Here is a 15,778-nt window from a genome sequence, read left to right as displayed (position 1 = left end):
CAGGTCTCCAGGTCTCCACTCCTCCTCCCACCCATCCCCAGCAGCACCCATTTCCTATGCCCTGCCCTGCAGCAGCCACCCCCACATACTTCCCTCCCCCAGGCCTTCAGTCCTTGCTGGGCTCTGAGCCTGGCACCCACTCCCACACAATAACAGGAAGTGCTTCCTTCTGAGGTGGAAGGGAAGCCGGGAGACTAGAGTTGTGCCCTTTTCTGAACACCCCATTTCCCAGCCCTCCCTGACTTGGCTTTGGAGTTGTTTCCGTGGTAACAGGACCTGATGTACAACACGCAGTATACCTCTACTAGAAATAAAATGCTTGTGGCTAAAAAACACATGTATTGCAAATATTGTGTAAATACAGTCTGTGGATCTATACCTTGTTGCTTCCATAGCCGCCCTGCGTAGCAGCAGCTCTGCGGCCATCGCTACATTCTGCCCCAGGGCCGCACAGTGGAGAGCGGGGTCGCCCTCCACGTCCTTCATGTCTGGATCCGCTGCATGTTTTAGCAGGATTGTTGCACACTCCTCTTCCTGGCACAGCACCGCCTGCCAGGATTATGCCATTAAATAAACGGTAAATTCTGGGAATTCAAAGTAAGCATTCCGCAAGTTTCCTCAATTAGTTATAGTTTAATGAGATAAATTCGTTTTTATTTTAAACAATTAAATCAAATCCGTCTTGTGTTGACATAGTTGGCTACTGCGTACCTTCATTAGAGCTGCCCAGTTCTTGTTGTCAGGGAGGTTCAGCTCTTCCTGCCCCAAAGAAAGGAGAATCTGCGAGACGGATCCTTTCAGGGACTTTGCTAAACCTTTGTGTTTGCACCCTATGCCTCCCTATTTGGTCCCAGAAAGATGACTGCACAGTCAATGACAAATAAGATTTCTCCCGGAAGGAACAACTCAAGCCAGATGCAGTCGTGGGAACCAACAGGAGAACCCACAGGGTTCACAGAGGTGGGCACAGCCCCCCACCTTCCTCAGGCTAAGGAAAGCCTCAGCCTCAGTGGCTGCATTCCTTCCGAAAACCTGCAAAGGAAGTGATTCAATGAGGTGCTCTCTATCTATTCATATGCATATAGGTTTTGTCCCTTGGGGAAGTTGAGACTTATGGTCCAGCTATCTGCAGGCAAGGGTGATTGACTCAAATGGTTTTCTATTATGATGTATAGGTTCACAGATCTTGAGATTGACAAGCTTTATCTCCTTTGCTTCCCCACCTAACTAATAAAAGTTATTGCGCTGGCCCGACCAGTTGCCACAGCCCAGACGCTGAGGCTGCCGTCCCTTGGCCTCCACATTTAAAATCTATTCATGGCTGCTGTCTTTTCTTAACTCTGCGCCGCCCTCGTCGCTCACCACAACTCTTGTCGTGCAGGACAGGACAGCTTTGTACTTATCTGCTTTTGAATAAGGCCTGTGAACATAGAAATCTATTTCACTATTCAGTATATATGTTAAGAAAGAAAGAAAGTTTGCTCCTTTTGCCACACAATTTCACCAGTATATTCAATCTAGAATGGCCAGGAAAGACCTACCTTCCCATTCTTTTACTTGGTAGTATATTCATTTTCAATTGTGACAACTGTACCAGCATTATTACAGCTGATCCTTGATTTTCATACACTTTTTTTGCAGCCACCTTAAATTTGTCATTTAAATCCTTCAACTGCCTGTTTAGATTACGTTAATCAGTTCATGAATAACCACACTACTGACAGTTCATTTTTGGCAGCGTCAAAACACTTGTCTGTAAAATGATTTTGCCAATATTTGAGTATTTAATCATATTTTTCTCCTTATAATACTGCATGAAGATATAAAAATGAATTTACCAACACCCAGAAGCATAGATCATACAAACATAATATAATTATCAAGCATAGACATCATTAGACATTCTGAGCAAAATCCTTACTTACATCAAGTGAAATAATAAAATTAAAGAGAATATATAAAACATTAGAAAAATCATGGAGGGTTATACTTAAAAATCAAAGATGAATCAGTAATAGCTTTGACAAATTTCTTGGGATGAAATCCTTATGTTACAACACATTAAGACTACTATTACATTTTTATGCTTTTAAGTTCCACGTACATTTGAACCTAAAAAGCTATGAACTGGTGAAAATTGCTCCTTAATAACTACTTAAGCTTGCCATCTAGTGGTAAAAGCACCTACTGTCTTTCCAGTCTATCATTTCAAAAGGAAAGAATCCAACTTTTACTATTGTGTTTTTCTGAGTTTTCAGAAATGGATTACAAAAAAGAAAAAAAAAAGACTATTTCTACTGCTCTAGGAGACTATTTTGGCCCTTTTCTGACAAGCACTGAGTCCGTTTTTGGTAGTGCTTCTATACATTTTGTACCTCCTAAGAAGTACATAGAGCTATTTCCAACTGTAGGAATTTTTAGACCTCCAAAATTTGGCAAGTGACAATTCCTACATCACACAGTATTTTACTATAGATGAAGAGTATTTTTCAGATTATGGTCCCAGGGTTATGGCTATTGTTACTGAAACTCTTGACGAGTAGGATAAAGATGCTAGGCAAAAAGTGGAAAATGTCTGGCAGATTTTGAAAAGAATGACTATGTAGATAATATTCCTACAGTTTTGGTTATGAGAATATGTGCAATATATATAACAGACAAGATGTACATAACAAGAATGCTTTTATAAACAGTATTTCCAATTTTTATGGATTTTCCACTTTTTATGTATGGTATTAATATTTCATCACCATATGAAATCGTTTCCAAAAAGTGTGAAATTACCCTAATGGTATATAAACAGGCATTTATATATTTTGATCAGTATACTGCAATATTAGAAAACACTTTTTGAAAAGTCATTGTTGCATCAACAGCTACGTTCATTGTTTCCTTAGTGTTAATTCCTCATCCACTGTGTTCCCTGTGGGTAACTTTTGCCATTGCTCCTGTGATTGTGGGAGTAACCAGTTTCATAGCATTCTGGAGCATCAATCTTGAGTCCATATCCATGATTAATCTTGCCATTTGTATAGGGTTTTCTTTCCATTTTTCTGCACACATTTCCTATGCATTTGTTTATGGTGCTAAGCCCTCAGTAAACCTAAAAAACAACTGAGGCATTGTGTATGCTAGGCTACCCAGTGTTACAAAGTGTAACTTCAACAGTAATTGGGTGTGTGTTTTATCTGCAGCTAATGCATACATCTTCAAGACATTTTTAAAGATTATGTTTCTTGTTATGGTATTTGGGGCTACTTGTGGCTTGATTCTTATTCCTGTATTCTTAACTTTTTTTTTTAAAGGTTTGTTTGAATATCCACTAGCAAATCAAGGACCAATTATAGAATTCCTGATTGCCCCAATTCGAACAGGTAAAAATGCATGATTAAGAATAGACTAATGGGGTGATCACTGCATAAATTATATAAATGTCTAACTATGTCGCTATGTACCTGAAACTAATAGAAAATAATACTGAATGTCAACTGTTACTGAAAATAAAATAAATAACTAGGAAAACAAAAAATAGTCAATAAGCTAAAAACAGAGGCATTTTTCCTTGGCTTTGAAATTCCATTTTAAAATGTTATTTTAAATACCCTGAGAAAAAATAATTAGTCTTACATTAAAATATCTTACATAAATTAGGAAGTGTTGTCATCTTTATTATGATCTATACAACCAAGTATAAAGTATAACTTTCCAGTTATTTTTTCCCTTTATTTCTTCAATACAAGTTTATGCCTGGAATTCAAGTATTTTATATGTTATATTATAAATGCAACATTAGTTTTATTATACTTCCTACATGCATTATCATGTAAAAGTTCAACTTACTTTATCTCCCAGTCTGGGGATTTGTTATGCATTTTCTTAATGGTGTATTTTGATGAACAGAAATTTTTAAAGTTTTGAAATCTAATTTATTTTCTTCTTTTGAAAATCACAAAAAAAAGTTCATCTCAGTATTTTTCTCAAAACTAATAGTTTTAACTTTACATTTGATCCATAGACCTCTGTTTGTCAGAAAGTATGGATAGAGATTCGTTTTATTCCCACAATAGTTATCTAGTTGTCCCAGCATCATTAGTGAAAAGACAATCCTTTCACTAATTAACTTGGATCAACTTGGCACCTCAAAGAATCAATTGACAATTTATGTGTGGCTTTATTTCTTTCTTTCTTTCTTTCTTTTTTTTTAGATTTTATTATTTTATTGGGGAAGGGGAACAGGACTTTATTGGGGAACAGTGTGTACTTCCAGGACTTTTTTTCCCCAAGTCAAGTTGTTGTCCTTTCAGTCTTAGTTGTGGAGGACGCAGCTCAGCTCCAGGTCCAGTTGCCATTGCTAATTGCAGGGAGCAGAGCCCACCATCCCTTGCGGGAGTCGAACAACCTTGTGGTTGAGAGCCCACTGGCCCATGTGGGAATCGAACCGGCAGCCTTGGGAGTTAGGAGCCCGGAGCTCTAACCACCTGAGCCACCGGGCCAGCCCCTGTGGCTTTATTTCTGATCATTAATCCGCTTGTCTACAAAAGCTAGCACCACACTGGCTTGATTACCAAAGCTTTATAGTAATTCTTGAAATTAGGTTGCATAAGTTGTCCAACATTTTCCTTCTTTTCCAAATTGCTTTTGCTACTCTAAGTTCTTTGCAATTAAATATTCTTTTTAGAATCACTTGCCAATTTATCAAAGAAGACTTCTGGGATCATGATTGGAGTATGGTGAATCTATTGATTAATTTGGGGAAAATACCTATTTTAGCAAAATTGAATCTTCCAATATATGAATATGGTTTATCTCTCCATTTTTTATGTCTTCTTTAACTTATCTCAAGTATATCTTTTATAGATTTTGACAGATTTACTTCTGAGTATTTTTATTTTTATGGCATTTAATTTTTTCTATTCTTTTGTTTTAATTTTTATTAAATTTATTGGGGTGACAGACATTTTAAACAATATTTTTTAAATTATTTTTCTATTCTTTTCTAGTACATAAAAACACAATTGATTTTGGAATACTTACCTTATATTGTGTAACCTGGTTAGGTTCATTTATCAGTTCTTGCAGAACTAATAAATGTAGTTTCTTTATCTATGCAATTATATAAAGGTCACATAAAGGCTATTTATTTATTTGTTTGTTTATGGAGAAAAAATTAAATCCTATTTATTTTTAAAAACCAGACCACTAGGAAAATATATCACAGTCCTGAAATAGCAGGCAGGTTACATTATCATTTCAAGTAATAAACTAGTAAAAAGACAACAAGGTCCTTATCAAAATGGCAAGGTGCCAGAGCTGGAGCAGGAACACTGCACGTTGCAAAGGCCCCAGGCAAAAGTGGTATTTGGAAATGGGGAGCTGCCCCTCTTTTGCTCTAAAGGAGCCGCAGCTCACCTGAGTTGCTTACTTTTTCTCCTTTGACCTTCCTGTTGCCAAGGGATCGTCTCAGTAGCACTGTATTAATTCAGGGGGCTAAGTAAGCAATACTGGATATAGGTTCCATTCCTGAAAACCAAGATTTTTCCAACTCTATTTACTTCATAACCCTGTTAAGCAGCCAACAGTTCCTCTTTCACTGTTCATTCCTGGGTACTGGTATATAGCACAATCAAAATCCTCTTTCCCTTCAAGGGAGCGTCAACTGCAAGAGTGTCCTGTCACTTTGCTGCAGACAGCCTCATCTTGGCAGCCAGTGAGAGGGAAGGTCTGCTTCCCATACCCAGTGTGACATCACCTCTCATGTCTTAGGAGAACTCCAGGCTGAAAGATGTAATACATGAGAATTTTAAGAAATGCACAGCCACATCTGATGGCCAGAAATGGATATCCAAAGGAATCTCAAAGTTCTTATCTAAACTATCTCTCCCAACTCCACATCTTAAATCAACTTCATGCCCTTGTATGTAAGACAAAACCAAGCAAAACAATTACCCAGAAACCTTTCTTCCCCTTTAAATTAGTGACCTCATGGATTTTGTTTTACAGCTTATGGAAACTGGTGTGGTGATGCCTCTGGTAAACGGGAGGTCGGCAACAAACAGAAACACCTCTCCTCACACACCAGCAGGTCCTTGGCAGGTTAGAGGAGCCTGTCAGCCTGGTGGTACCTGTGCACTAAGAAGAATCTGGTACCTGAGGCTCTGGATTGGTACGAGGGAGATGCCTGCTGCCAGGATAAGCCCTTGCCACAAGAAATTTAGGTTCTCAAAAACTTTCTGACCCAAATTTTAGCACCAGTTTTTCCATTTCATTTTCTAGGATTAAAACATAAAGGAACCAGTGTCTTGAGGCAAGTGACATGTGCCTTAAACTTGCTGCCACCCTTAATTTCTTCACTTATAAACTTTGCGTAAAAGACCAAAATTCTCATTCTTCCTAAATAGATTCTGCCCTCAGCCCTGATGGCCAATGGCAAAGACTTCTGTTCCTGAGTGGATGAGAATGACTCCTTCATCTTCCTGGTCATGGTTGGAATGAGGTTCATGTGGTCATCCACACACCTGGTCGCAACTCTCCAGCTGCCGCTTCACCTGAAGCTCTTTACTCCCAGCATCTATTGAATCTTTGGCTGTGTCGTTGCAATGCAGGATGCACCGGGCAGGCGGTCCTGGAACTTCTCCAACCCACTGGCCCCTAGGTCTGGGGCCTGAGTCAGAGGCGCGCTGCAGCGATCAGTGCACTGGAAGCCCGGCTGCGTGGTTGCCTGGCTGTCCTCACAGCAGCGGGCGTTGCACCAGAACATGAGGCCCTGCCTCTTCCGGATGTTCTCTCTCTCTAGACTCTTCACCGTGGAGTCCACCGCCTCCTGCACACGGAGCTGCTGCAGCGCCACCATGGAGCCCCGTCGCTGCACCCCGCTCTTCCAGGGCCAACGTGGACTCCATGCATGGGCTCCCGTAAAGGCCATTTTATTTCTTCCTATATAATCTTTCTTATTTGCCTTATTGTACTGGCTTGGACTGTCCAGAAAAATGTCGGAAAACATGCTAAGAACAGACATCACTGCCTTGTTCACAACTCTACGGTAAACATGTTGAATATCTCATCCAGTATAATCATCACTTGAAGGTATTTCACAGCTGGTTCTATCAGGTTGAGGAAGCTCCGTTGTACTCCTAATTAGTTGAGCTAATTTAGGTATTGAATTTTGTCACGTAACTTTTGTCCATCTTTTAACATCATCATGTCCTTTTTCTATTTTAATCTGACAGCAGTAATTTATGTTGATTTTTTATTATTACACCAACCTGGCACCCCGAGGATGACTCACATTTGGTCTTGTCAAATATTGCTCCTTGTTTTGTGAATATTTTATCAATGATATTTGTTCCTGAGATCATGAGAGATATTGGCCTACAATTCCCTTTTCTTGTAATGTCGTTCTCAGGTTTTGATATCAGGGTTATGCTGCCTTCAAGAAATGAGCTGGTAAATAATCCTCTTCTATTTTCTGAAATGTATGATGTATGATTATCATTTCTTCATTTGTCCCTTAAATATTTGGTAGAGTTCACCAATAAAGTCATCTGGGCATGAAGTTTCTCTGGGAAGCCTTTTTATTTCAAATTCACTTTCTTTAACAAATATAAAGCCATTCAGATGTTGTGTTTCTTACTGGGTCAGTTGAGGTATGTTTTTCCCTTACAAGGAGTTTACTCATTTTTCTAAGTGTCCAACTGATTATTTTTTAATCATCATTTTAAAGCCTCTAGTGAGGTTCCCTGTGCAATTTTTGGTATTGGTCATTTGTATTTCTTGATCAAAGGATTATCGATTTTATTATATTTTTCCAAGAACCAAATTTTGGCTTCATTGATTTTTCTCTATTATTTCTCTATTCACTAATTTGTAGACTTTTCCTTTTTATTTCTTCTTGTTTTCTACTTTAATTTCATTTGCAAGCTTTGTAAAGTGGTAGGTTAAGCCATTAATTTAAACCTTTCTTCTTTTCTAAGAAAGCTTTCAATGCTATAAACTTCCTTTTAAATACAGTTTTATCTGTACCCACAATTTTTTATATGATGGCTGTTCCTTAGCATTAATTTCAAAATAAGTTTCCGTTTCCTTTGTGATTTCTTCTTTGACCAATGTTTTCTTTGACCAATCGAACACTGACTTCATCTTCTCTTTCTTTTTAAAGACTACTTTAACTGGGCATAGAATTCTATGTTGACATGGTTATTTTCTTTCAGCACTTTGAAAATGTCATTCCATCGTCTTCTTGATGTAATGCTTGGATTAGAATTCAGCCTTCCCTGTTACATAGTTCTTCTCTATAAAATCTGCCCTTTTTATTTCTCTCTCTCCTTTTTGAGATTTCTTTTCTTTATGATTGGTTTTCAGGAATTTGACTATGAGGTGGTTGTGTATGATGTGTTTTCTATTCAAACTTCTCAGGTATCTTTGAACTTTAGGACGAGTTTGGAAATATTGTAGCCTTTATTTCTTCAAATATTTTTCTGCCAAATTGTCTGTCTTCTCTCCTTCTAGTATTCCAATTACAAAAAGGTTCTTCTTATTTTTAGTACGTTTATAAAATGGTAATCTTCAAGTATGCATTTTATTATTAATCAATTTGAATTTGTTTATACCTTTCATACACTGACTGACACCCAGGCTGCCTCCATATCTTGGCCATTGTAAACAATATTTTAATGAATATATGGATGCACATGTCCCTTCAAAGTAGCTTTTTTGGTTTCTTCAGATAAATACCCAGAAGTGGGATCAGCCACTCCCTGTGACTGGCAGGGCACTACCTGGAAAGAGCTACAAAGTGATCCATGGTGGGTTGTTGCCTGTGCTAGACCTGGAGGCGTGTGGGAGAGGCCACCCTGCAAACCGAGGATGGCTGCCAACAGTACCAGGTACAGGGTAGCTCCAGAAAAATGCCAGGACACTCTGACGCCTGCTGTCAGCTGCTGGTTCCCCTAAGGTTCAGCCACTCATAAAGCCTCCTGTGGTAGGGAGTTGGGTGTGTCAGATCTCAGTGAATCACCAGAGTGGAGCAAGCAGAGATCACCAAACCAATTGAGATTCAGATTTGGCCATGAGCATGGTGGGGGGAGGGCTCAATACAGAAAAGAAGCTGCCTGCCTGCCTGCCTGCCAGCTGCATGGGAAGAAAACCGCACAGAGGGGAAATGGCAATTGTCCCTCCAGTCCTCACGTAGAAGCCACACACCTCAGTCTATCCCTGTATGTCTCTGATGCCCCTAGAGTCACTGTCCTTCCACCAGGGCCCAGATTGAGTGCCTGTGAGCAAGTGAGTCTGTGTATGAGTCTTTTAAGAGGATCTCTGGGTTTCCTGCAGACTTCCATCCCACCCAGATGGTCAGAATCCCCACTGTTTTTCCCAGCCAGATGTCAGGGCGCCTTTCTCAGCACCAGTACTCTAAGCTGGAGAGCCTGGTATGGGGCTGGAGTCCCTTGCTCCTCCGGGGGAACCTCTGTGGCTAAGATATCCCTCCCAATGTTCAACCACTACAGGAAAGTTTGGGGCCAGGACTTTTCATGTCTCTGCCCCTCCTACCAGTCTCGATGTGGTTTCTTCTTTATATCCTTAGTTATAAAACTTCTGTTCAGTTAGACTTCAGATGGTTGACTTTCCAGGTTGACTGTTCTATACTTTAGGTGTAATTTTGATGTGTTCACAGGATGAGGCAAGCACAGCATTGATCTACTCCACCATCTTGGATCTCTTCCCATGTAGCTTTTATATACATAACATGTACATTAAAACCATATGAAACATTCCCAGGAGATAAACACTAGGTAATTAACATTCATCTCAAAGCTGGCTTCTATCCAAATAATTGCTCTGCATTTATGAAGCAAGAAAATTCTCTTAAGTAAGTAGCTTTGACATATAGCACTCAGTTAAACCAAACTGGGTACTCAAAGTGGAAAAAGAGAGCCAACAATGAACCACAGTCTCTTAAATCATCACCATCTACATTTAGCCTGAAGTCAATGTGACTGCTAGGAGTTCCCCAACCTGAGATTAGGGCTGTCTTCCCAAACTTAAAAGAAAATGAAAGCAGCAATATTGTTTTCAAGTTAAAGCTAATACCAGCAATTATAATACTTATGATCAATTTGTAAACTAAAATGACTCCTCTTGTCTTTTGGACTAAGTATGGTAAAGGTTTTCCTTTTTTGTTCATATAGTTCCTAGAAAAGGGCCCAGTACTTCAGGATGAAAATCCTGAACCTGTGTAATGGACTCTGCTTCCAATGAGTATGATCCTAAACACCTGGGCAAGAGTTTTTATCAAATTAATGGAATTTGTATCTATAAAATGAAATAAAATGCAAAATATCTGAAGTTACAAATGCACTATGCCAAAACATTTAACTCTATTTGTGGAGTGATACACAGAATTGCCTTTTCACATTATCTTAAGTGAGGTCTGAGGCAGACACTGCAGGCAGATGGAGACGCTGGGGAGGTTGGCTGTTGCAGATGTCCTGTGGCAAAGGAACATGTCTTGTGGTTTTAAAACCCTAAGGAGAAAAATAAACAGTTCATTATTATGGTCTCTCTCTTAGAATTTCTTGGCGGAGGACCTAAATAAAGCAAGGTAGTTAATCTAAGTTTACATCAATAAAATCTCTCAATTTAAGCTCCTCCTATGTCACTCATGGCACCTGCTCAGGTACTATCCACCCAGAAATGAAAGGTATGAGGTAGAGGTAAACGCTGTCCCCTTGGAAGCAAAACATTCATTTTGCTGCACAGTGCTGAGTACTAAAAATAGCACTAAAACACAGAAAATTGTTCCATCTAAATCATCCCACTTACTTGGCAATCCATATCTTACTGGAGAAGGACTTCGGCTTTGAGATACCTGGAAAATATAAAAGTGTAATGTGAATCACACAGTACATGGAGCTCGATGAGTGAATCCTTCTGATGCTTTTTTGTAAAACCAGCTAAATAGTTGTTTTGAGACACTTTAGAACTATGCTTTTCGCCCCTAAGGTTGAGTACTGCAATTCCTTTTTAACTTCCTGAAGTAAATGGGCACTTAATTTAAATTATATTATTAATTAAAATCTGGGTTCAGTGGCCTAGTTTTTGTTGCTTTTGTTATTGTTATTTAACGATTGCTAAAGACTTTGAGATTGGATGCTCAGAGGCCATACTGAATTAAAAGCTTTCCAGAAAATTATTCCTCTTATTAACTAGTTAAAGCTAAAATGATCAAATACTGTCTGATAGATCCTTTATATGAATTATCTCATGTGTCCAAAATGCTGCCTTATTAAAAAAAGGTCACTCAGCAGCCAGAAAAAAAAAATCATTGTTCAAATCTCACCTTTGCTTTCACTAAGCAAAAGCCACCACCTGTGCCTACAAACCTGTTACAGCTCACAAATAACTGACTACAGGCATCATTCTTGCTTGGAGCTTTCAAACACTTCAGATAAATAGACACTAACAAAGATGGAAGCTGTTCTGGATGAGACACTTCTGATAAGCCAAAAAAACCCAGACTAACCAAAAATATTTATCTTTTATTTTGTAGGTGTACCAGTCTTGTTGTAAGGAGACAGTGGTGGGAAGGGACAGAACTTTGTAGCAGTTTCACATTTGAGGCTATATTTTATTCTCATCTAAAGTTTAGATTACTTTGTTCTCTCTAGGCACAAAGTGGGAGAGAGGAGGTGGTTCAGACACGTACAGGGGTTTATTACAGAGTGACGGTGCCCACTGATATCCTCCCAGTGAGCATCCAGAGGTAAAATACACCTTGGCTGTAAGCACAATAGGGTCTAAATTGCTCTTTCTTCTAACGTGCCATTTCCTCTTAGAATGAGGAGAATCTTCCAGTATAAAACTCAAGATTTCCTTCTTATTCATCAGTCCACTAAATGCACTCTCCTTTTGCTTTTACCTACTATAAATATTATCCATGAATAAAGACAAGTAAGTTATATTAAAATCTAAGAGCAAAAGAACTGTGTTAGATGCAAGTCATTTCCATTGTCAAGCCATTTGCTTCATTTGGATTTTCCTCCCCAATTTCCCAGCTCTCTGAAATTCTGCCTGATCAAGCTGAACCCCAGCCTCACTAACAAATCCAGGAGGAAGCTCTGCCTACTCTGTGCTGCTTTTATAGATTGTATCATATACCACATTCAGTTACTTTGCTTACATCACATTAAGTTTCCTATATTGAAACCCATTCAGGGAAGAGACCATGTTTTAGCCATTTTTATGTGCCGATCGTGCCATAAATCTAGCGTTCATCAGATACGGGGGGGGGGGGGTGGAAGTTTGATAAAGGAGCATGCTAGAGTACCAACAGATGCTCACTAAACTCAGTAAGAAAGGTGAGTCTTATTAACTGCAGGGGTTTTTGTTTTTCTTTTGCCAAGAGGGTTTTAGACGTTTTTGGGTTAAAGCTGCATTGCTAGAGATAATTTCAGAGAAGTGGAGTGTTCCCAGATGTGGTTCTCCTTCTCCATCAGTCTACCTAAAACAAGGTTGAACAAATAGTTTAAATTTTTTATTGGAAGGAACAGCACTTTGTTAGCCTATCTGGTGTCCACATGTTTGGTCCAGCCCAGTATTCAAACAGCATTGACTAAATAGTATTTGTTGAATAAATGAACACTATTGAACCATTAATAATATTAATGTGGTGAATCAATAATATTTTCAGTGGTGAATCATTAATAATATTTTCCATTTTCAGAGGTACTTTTACTATTGTTTTTTTATTTGACAGAGTATTAATAATCCTTCCAAGAACTTATATGCAAAGAAAATAATACTAATCTTATTCTTCCAAGTTTGAAGTTGGGAGGAAAGTTAATCCCTGCAATGCCCAATATACAATATTGAAAGCCAGACCATTTGAGCAATTTCTCCGAATCATACAGTAAGTTCCAGAGGAAGCTGGGACCTATTCCGAGGTTAGTTGACCAAGGTGTCCTATTCTCTGTTCAGAAGACTGATACCTAATACCCCATTTTCATTCATAAAACTATGAAATAAGTAAAGTCTATTTGTCTTGCAACTAAATCAGAAAAAAACTACCTCTACCTCCTTCTTTCTAGAATGATAAATTCCTCCTCCCAAGGTAGTATAAAAATCAGTTTGGGGTGATTGCAACAGGTTCTCTTTCTACCTATAGACTTATAATCACCTCTTTTATAGGCGACTGTTGAAGAAAAAAATGTCAACCGTAGGATGACTTTGTGTAAAAATAACTAGACATGTACCGTGCTTAAACCAATATGGCTACGGAGGCAGACGGGACTTAAACTCCTGCTTCGACTTCGACTTACAGACCTCATCGAATTCCACTACGAAGAGAGAGAAAGAAAAACAGTCACTAGTCCGTGAAAGCACACATGGCTTAAAACAGTATGCATATCCCACAGACCACGGTTTTGATGATATGATTACACTTGCCCATTACTGGTCATTAGCATAAGGTACACTCCCTTCATTTCCTATAGTTGCCCAATATTTGACAATACCTTTAGAGTATTTCTGAAAAAGAAACCCCATTACAACAAACTTGAGGATATTCAAACTCTTGGTGCTAGTAGAATTTTGTTTTGATGAATAAGTTGTTAGAAATTACATTAAGTTTGCAAGTGTTAGAGAATGTAAGCTCCCCATGGGCAGGGATTTGTGTCTGTTTTGCTCATTGCTGGATCTTCAGCCCCTACACACAGTGCTTGGGTCATAAATAACTACTGAATAAATAACTATTATTGAATGAAATGAATTCATGAACGAGTGACTGATTCACCAATGCTGCCCATCTACTCTCCAACTAAGTTAATAAGAAGAAAATTGTATTCACTATAATGAGATTTCATTAGTAAAATTCTCCTTAAAAATTTCCCTTCATTTAACCCTTTCATTTTCCAAGTTCTTCCTTTTAGGGTATTCTTGTTTTGTTTTAGGAATTTACACTTGGGCAAATGTTGGTGATATGCTTGATGGGAGAGAAGGAAATTAAAAGGCAATTGCTAGAACATAAGAATAGTTACTATTTCCTCTCCCTCCCTTCCAAATTGCACTGTAGACCATCTACAGTAAGAGTTTCTTAACAGAAGGTGATTATTATAGGGGCAAGAAGCATGTTTTATGAGTTTATTCACTGTAGAGCCTGTGCAGTTGTCAGATCAACACAATCCAATTTCTATGAGCTCGACTTGCATAGCACAAAATATTTTATTGAGATACAACTAGCTGCAGTGGGCTGCTTAAGTGCAAAAACTCTATTCTTAAATTCTTTTAAAACATACTGCTCCCCTTCTCCACTCTATAGGTGAAAATCTGCCATGATGTATGGCCCCTATTCTCTAGTTGACAGAGAACAGGACTGAGACCACACAGGTGGTGGCTTTGTTCTGGACTGAGGAGCTTCACTTCAGGAGTTACTTACCTCTAGGAATGGCAGGGTCAAAACTCCCTAATGTTCACTATACAGAATATGCAAGCACCCATGGCCAGCAGTTCCAACACCCAATCCCACCACAACACACACTCACACACTTGCATACCTAAGACTAGTTTGAAGGCTGCCCAATTATTTAGCATGTTCTACAACCAATGTATGCAGGAAGCAACCTTCCAAAGGTGATTGGCTCCTCTCTCCCCAAGTCCTCTGCCCTCTTTTTCTCCATCCCTCCCCTCTCTACACATCATACCAAGGAGAGAACAACAGGGCACATTCATTGGTTTCCAAAAATAGAGAATTGTCAGTAAAAATTTGGCAACTGTTTCCTGAAAGTGAATTAATTATTTTCAAATGCTTGGAGTTACAAAAGGCCTCCAATAAGGTGACTTCAAAGGGTTTAGCACTTATAATAGAATAATATTGCTAAGATGGAGGAGGTAAATATGACTTGTTCCACTTTATAAATAAATGAAACAACAGGCAAAGAAATTACTACCAGGAAATTATGAAGAATCATGAATGCATCAAAGAAAAGAATTTGTTTTCTCCCTGCTTATCCCTTTTCTCTCCTTTGTATGAAATTTTATCAAACAACTCTTTATAAAGTTCTTTTATAGAATCTCTGGGTTTATAAATGTTCTCGAACTTGTGAATCAAACACTTGGGATGAATTTTCACTATGCAAGACATCCGTACAAAAGCCCCTCTCTTGGTGACAGCCTCTCCCTTCATGATGACAGTGTCATTCTCCATGAGCGCAGGCCACACATGATAGAAGACCAAGGGGGCGGTGAAATCGGAGTCATAGCTGCGACGGTACCTGTTTTAAACACACAAAAGAAGGAGAAAGAGAAGTTAAGCAATTATGTGGCATAACTGGGCAGGGGAACATCAGAGTAAATTTTCGTTTTGGTTAAGCTCAGATCTAGATAAATATGGATCCTCGTGCTATTATTAAAGAGATGGTTGTGGGCTCTTAGAATGGGAACCAGTGACGACAAGGACCTGACAGGGACTCACTGAGAACAAGTCGTGTCAGACTAATTTTGTCCTTCTCGTCTCAGGATTACATGAGTTGCAATTCAGGGAAATCCTAGAGACTATGTGAAGTCCCATAGGCTTCCTACAATATTTCTCATGTACACTTGCAGACAAAATAAGTATAAAGTAGGTGATTAACTTAAATAGGGGGGGTGGAAACTGATTCAGTGATCATTTCCAAAGTGGGATAATTAGTGGGTCAATGAGAATATGAATGAAGGTGCAAAGGGCTCTCTGTCTCAATCCTGTGATAAATCAACACATTCAGCAATGATTTGCATAAAATATAGAAAA

General features: G+C 38.8%; 1 protein-coding gene and 2 pseudogenes across 3 annotated transcripts in view; 1 reads left to right on the top strand and 2 right to left on the bottom strand.

The window, feature by feature from the left end:
* Positions 1-382: 382 nt before the first annotated feature.
* LOC141569981 (protein FAM136A pseudogene) lies at positions 383-8,179 on the bottom strand (annotated as a pseudogene).
* LOC141570006 (patched domain-containing protein 3-like) lies at positions 2,261-3,388 on the top strand (annotated as a pseudogene).
* A 144-nt stretch (positions 8,180-8,323) lies between the features above and the next one.
* SPATA18 (spermatogenesis associated 18) overlaps positions 8,324-15,778 on the bottom strand; it is a 43,067-nt gene continuing 35,612 nt past the window's right edge. The window contains exons 10-13 of one of the 3 annotated variants that reach the window (XM_074324681.1): positions 15,140-15,263; positions 13,248-13,331; positions 10,819-10,864; positions 8,324-10,520 (exon numbers count right to left, since the gene is read on the bottom strand). In XM_074324681.1, the coding sequence (XP_074180782.1) occupies positions 10,513-10,520; positions 10,819-10,864; positions 13,248-13,331; positions 15,140-15,263 (262 nt within the window). In that variant the 3' untranslated portion in view covers positions 8,324-10,512. Of the gene's footprint in view, positions 10,521-10,818; positions 10,865-13,247; positions 13,332-14,823; positions 15,264-15,778 lie in introns of those variants that run through there. The other 2 variants (XR_012493739.1, XM_074324680.1) reach the window with 2 other exon arrangements.

This window comes from Rhinolophus sinicus, linkage group LG02, assembly GCF_036562045.2.
Source record: "Rhinolophus sinicus isolate RSC01 linkage group LG02, ASM3656204v1, whole genome shotgun sequence".
NCBI classification, from domain to species: Eukaryota; Metazoa; Chordata; class Mammalia; order Chiroptera; family Rhinolophidae; genus Rhinolophus; species Rhinolophus sinicus.
The sequence above is the reverse complement of the archived record's forward strand: the minus strand, read 5'-3'. Positions and strand labels throughout refer to the sequence as shown.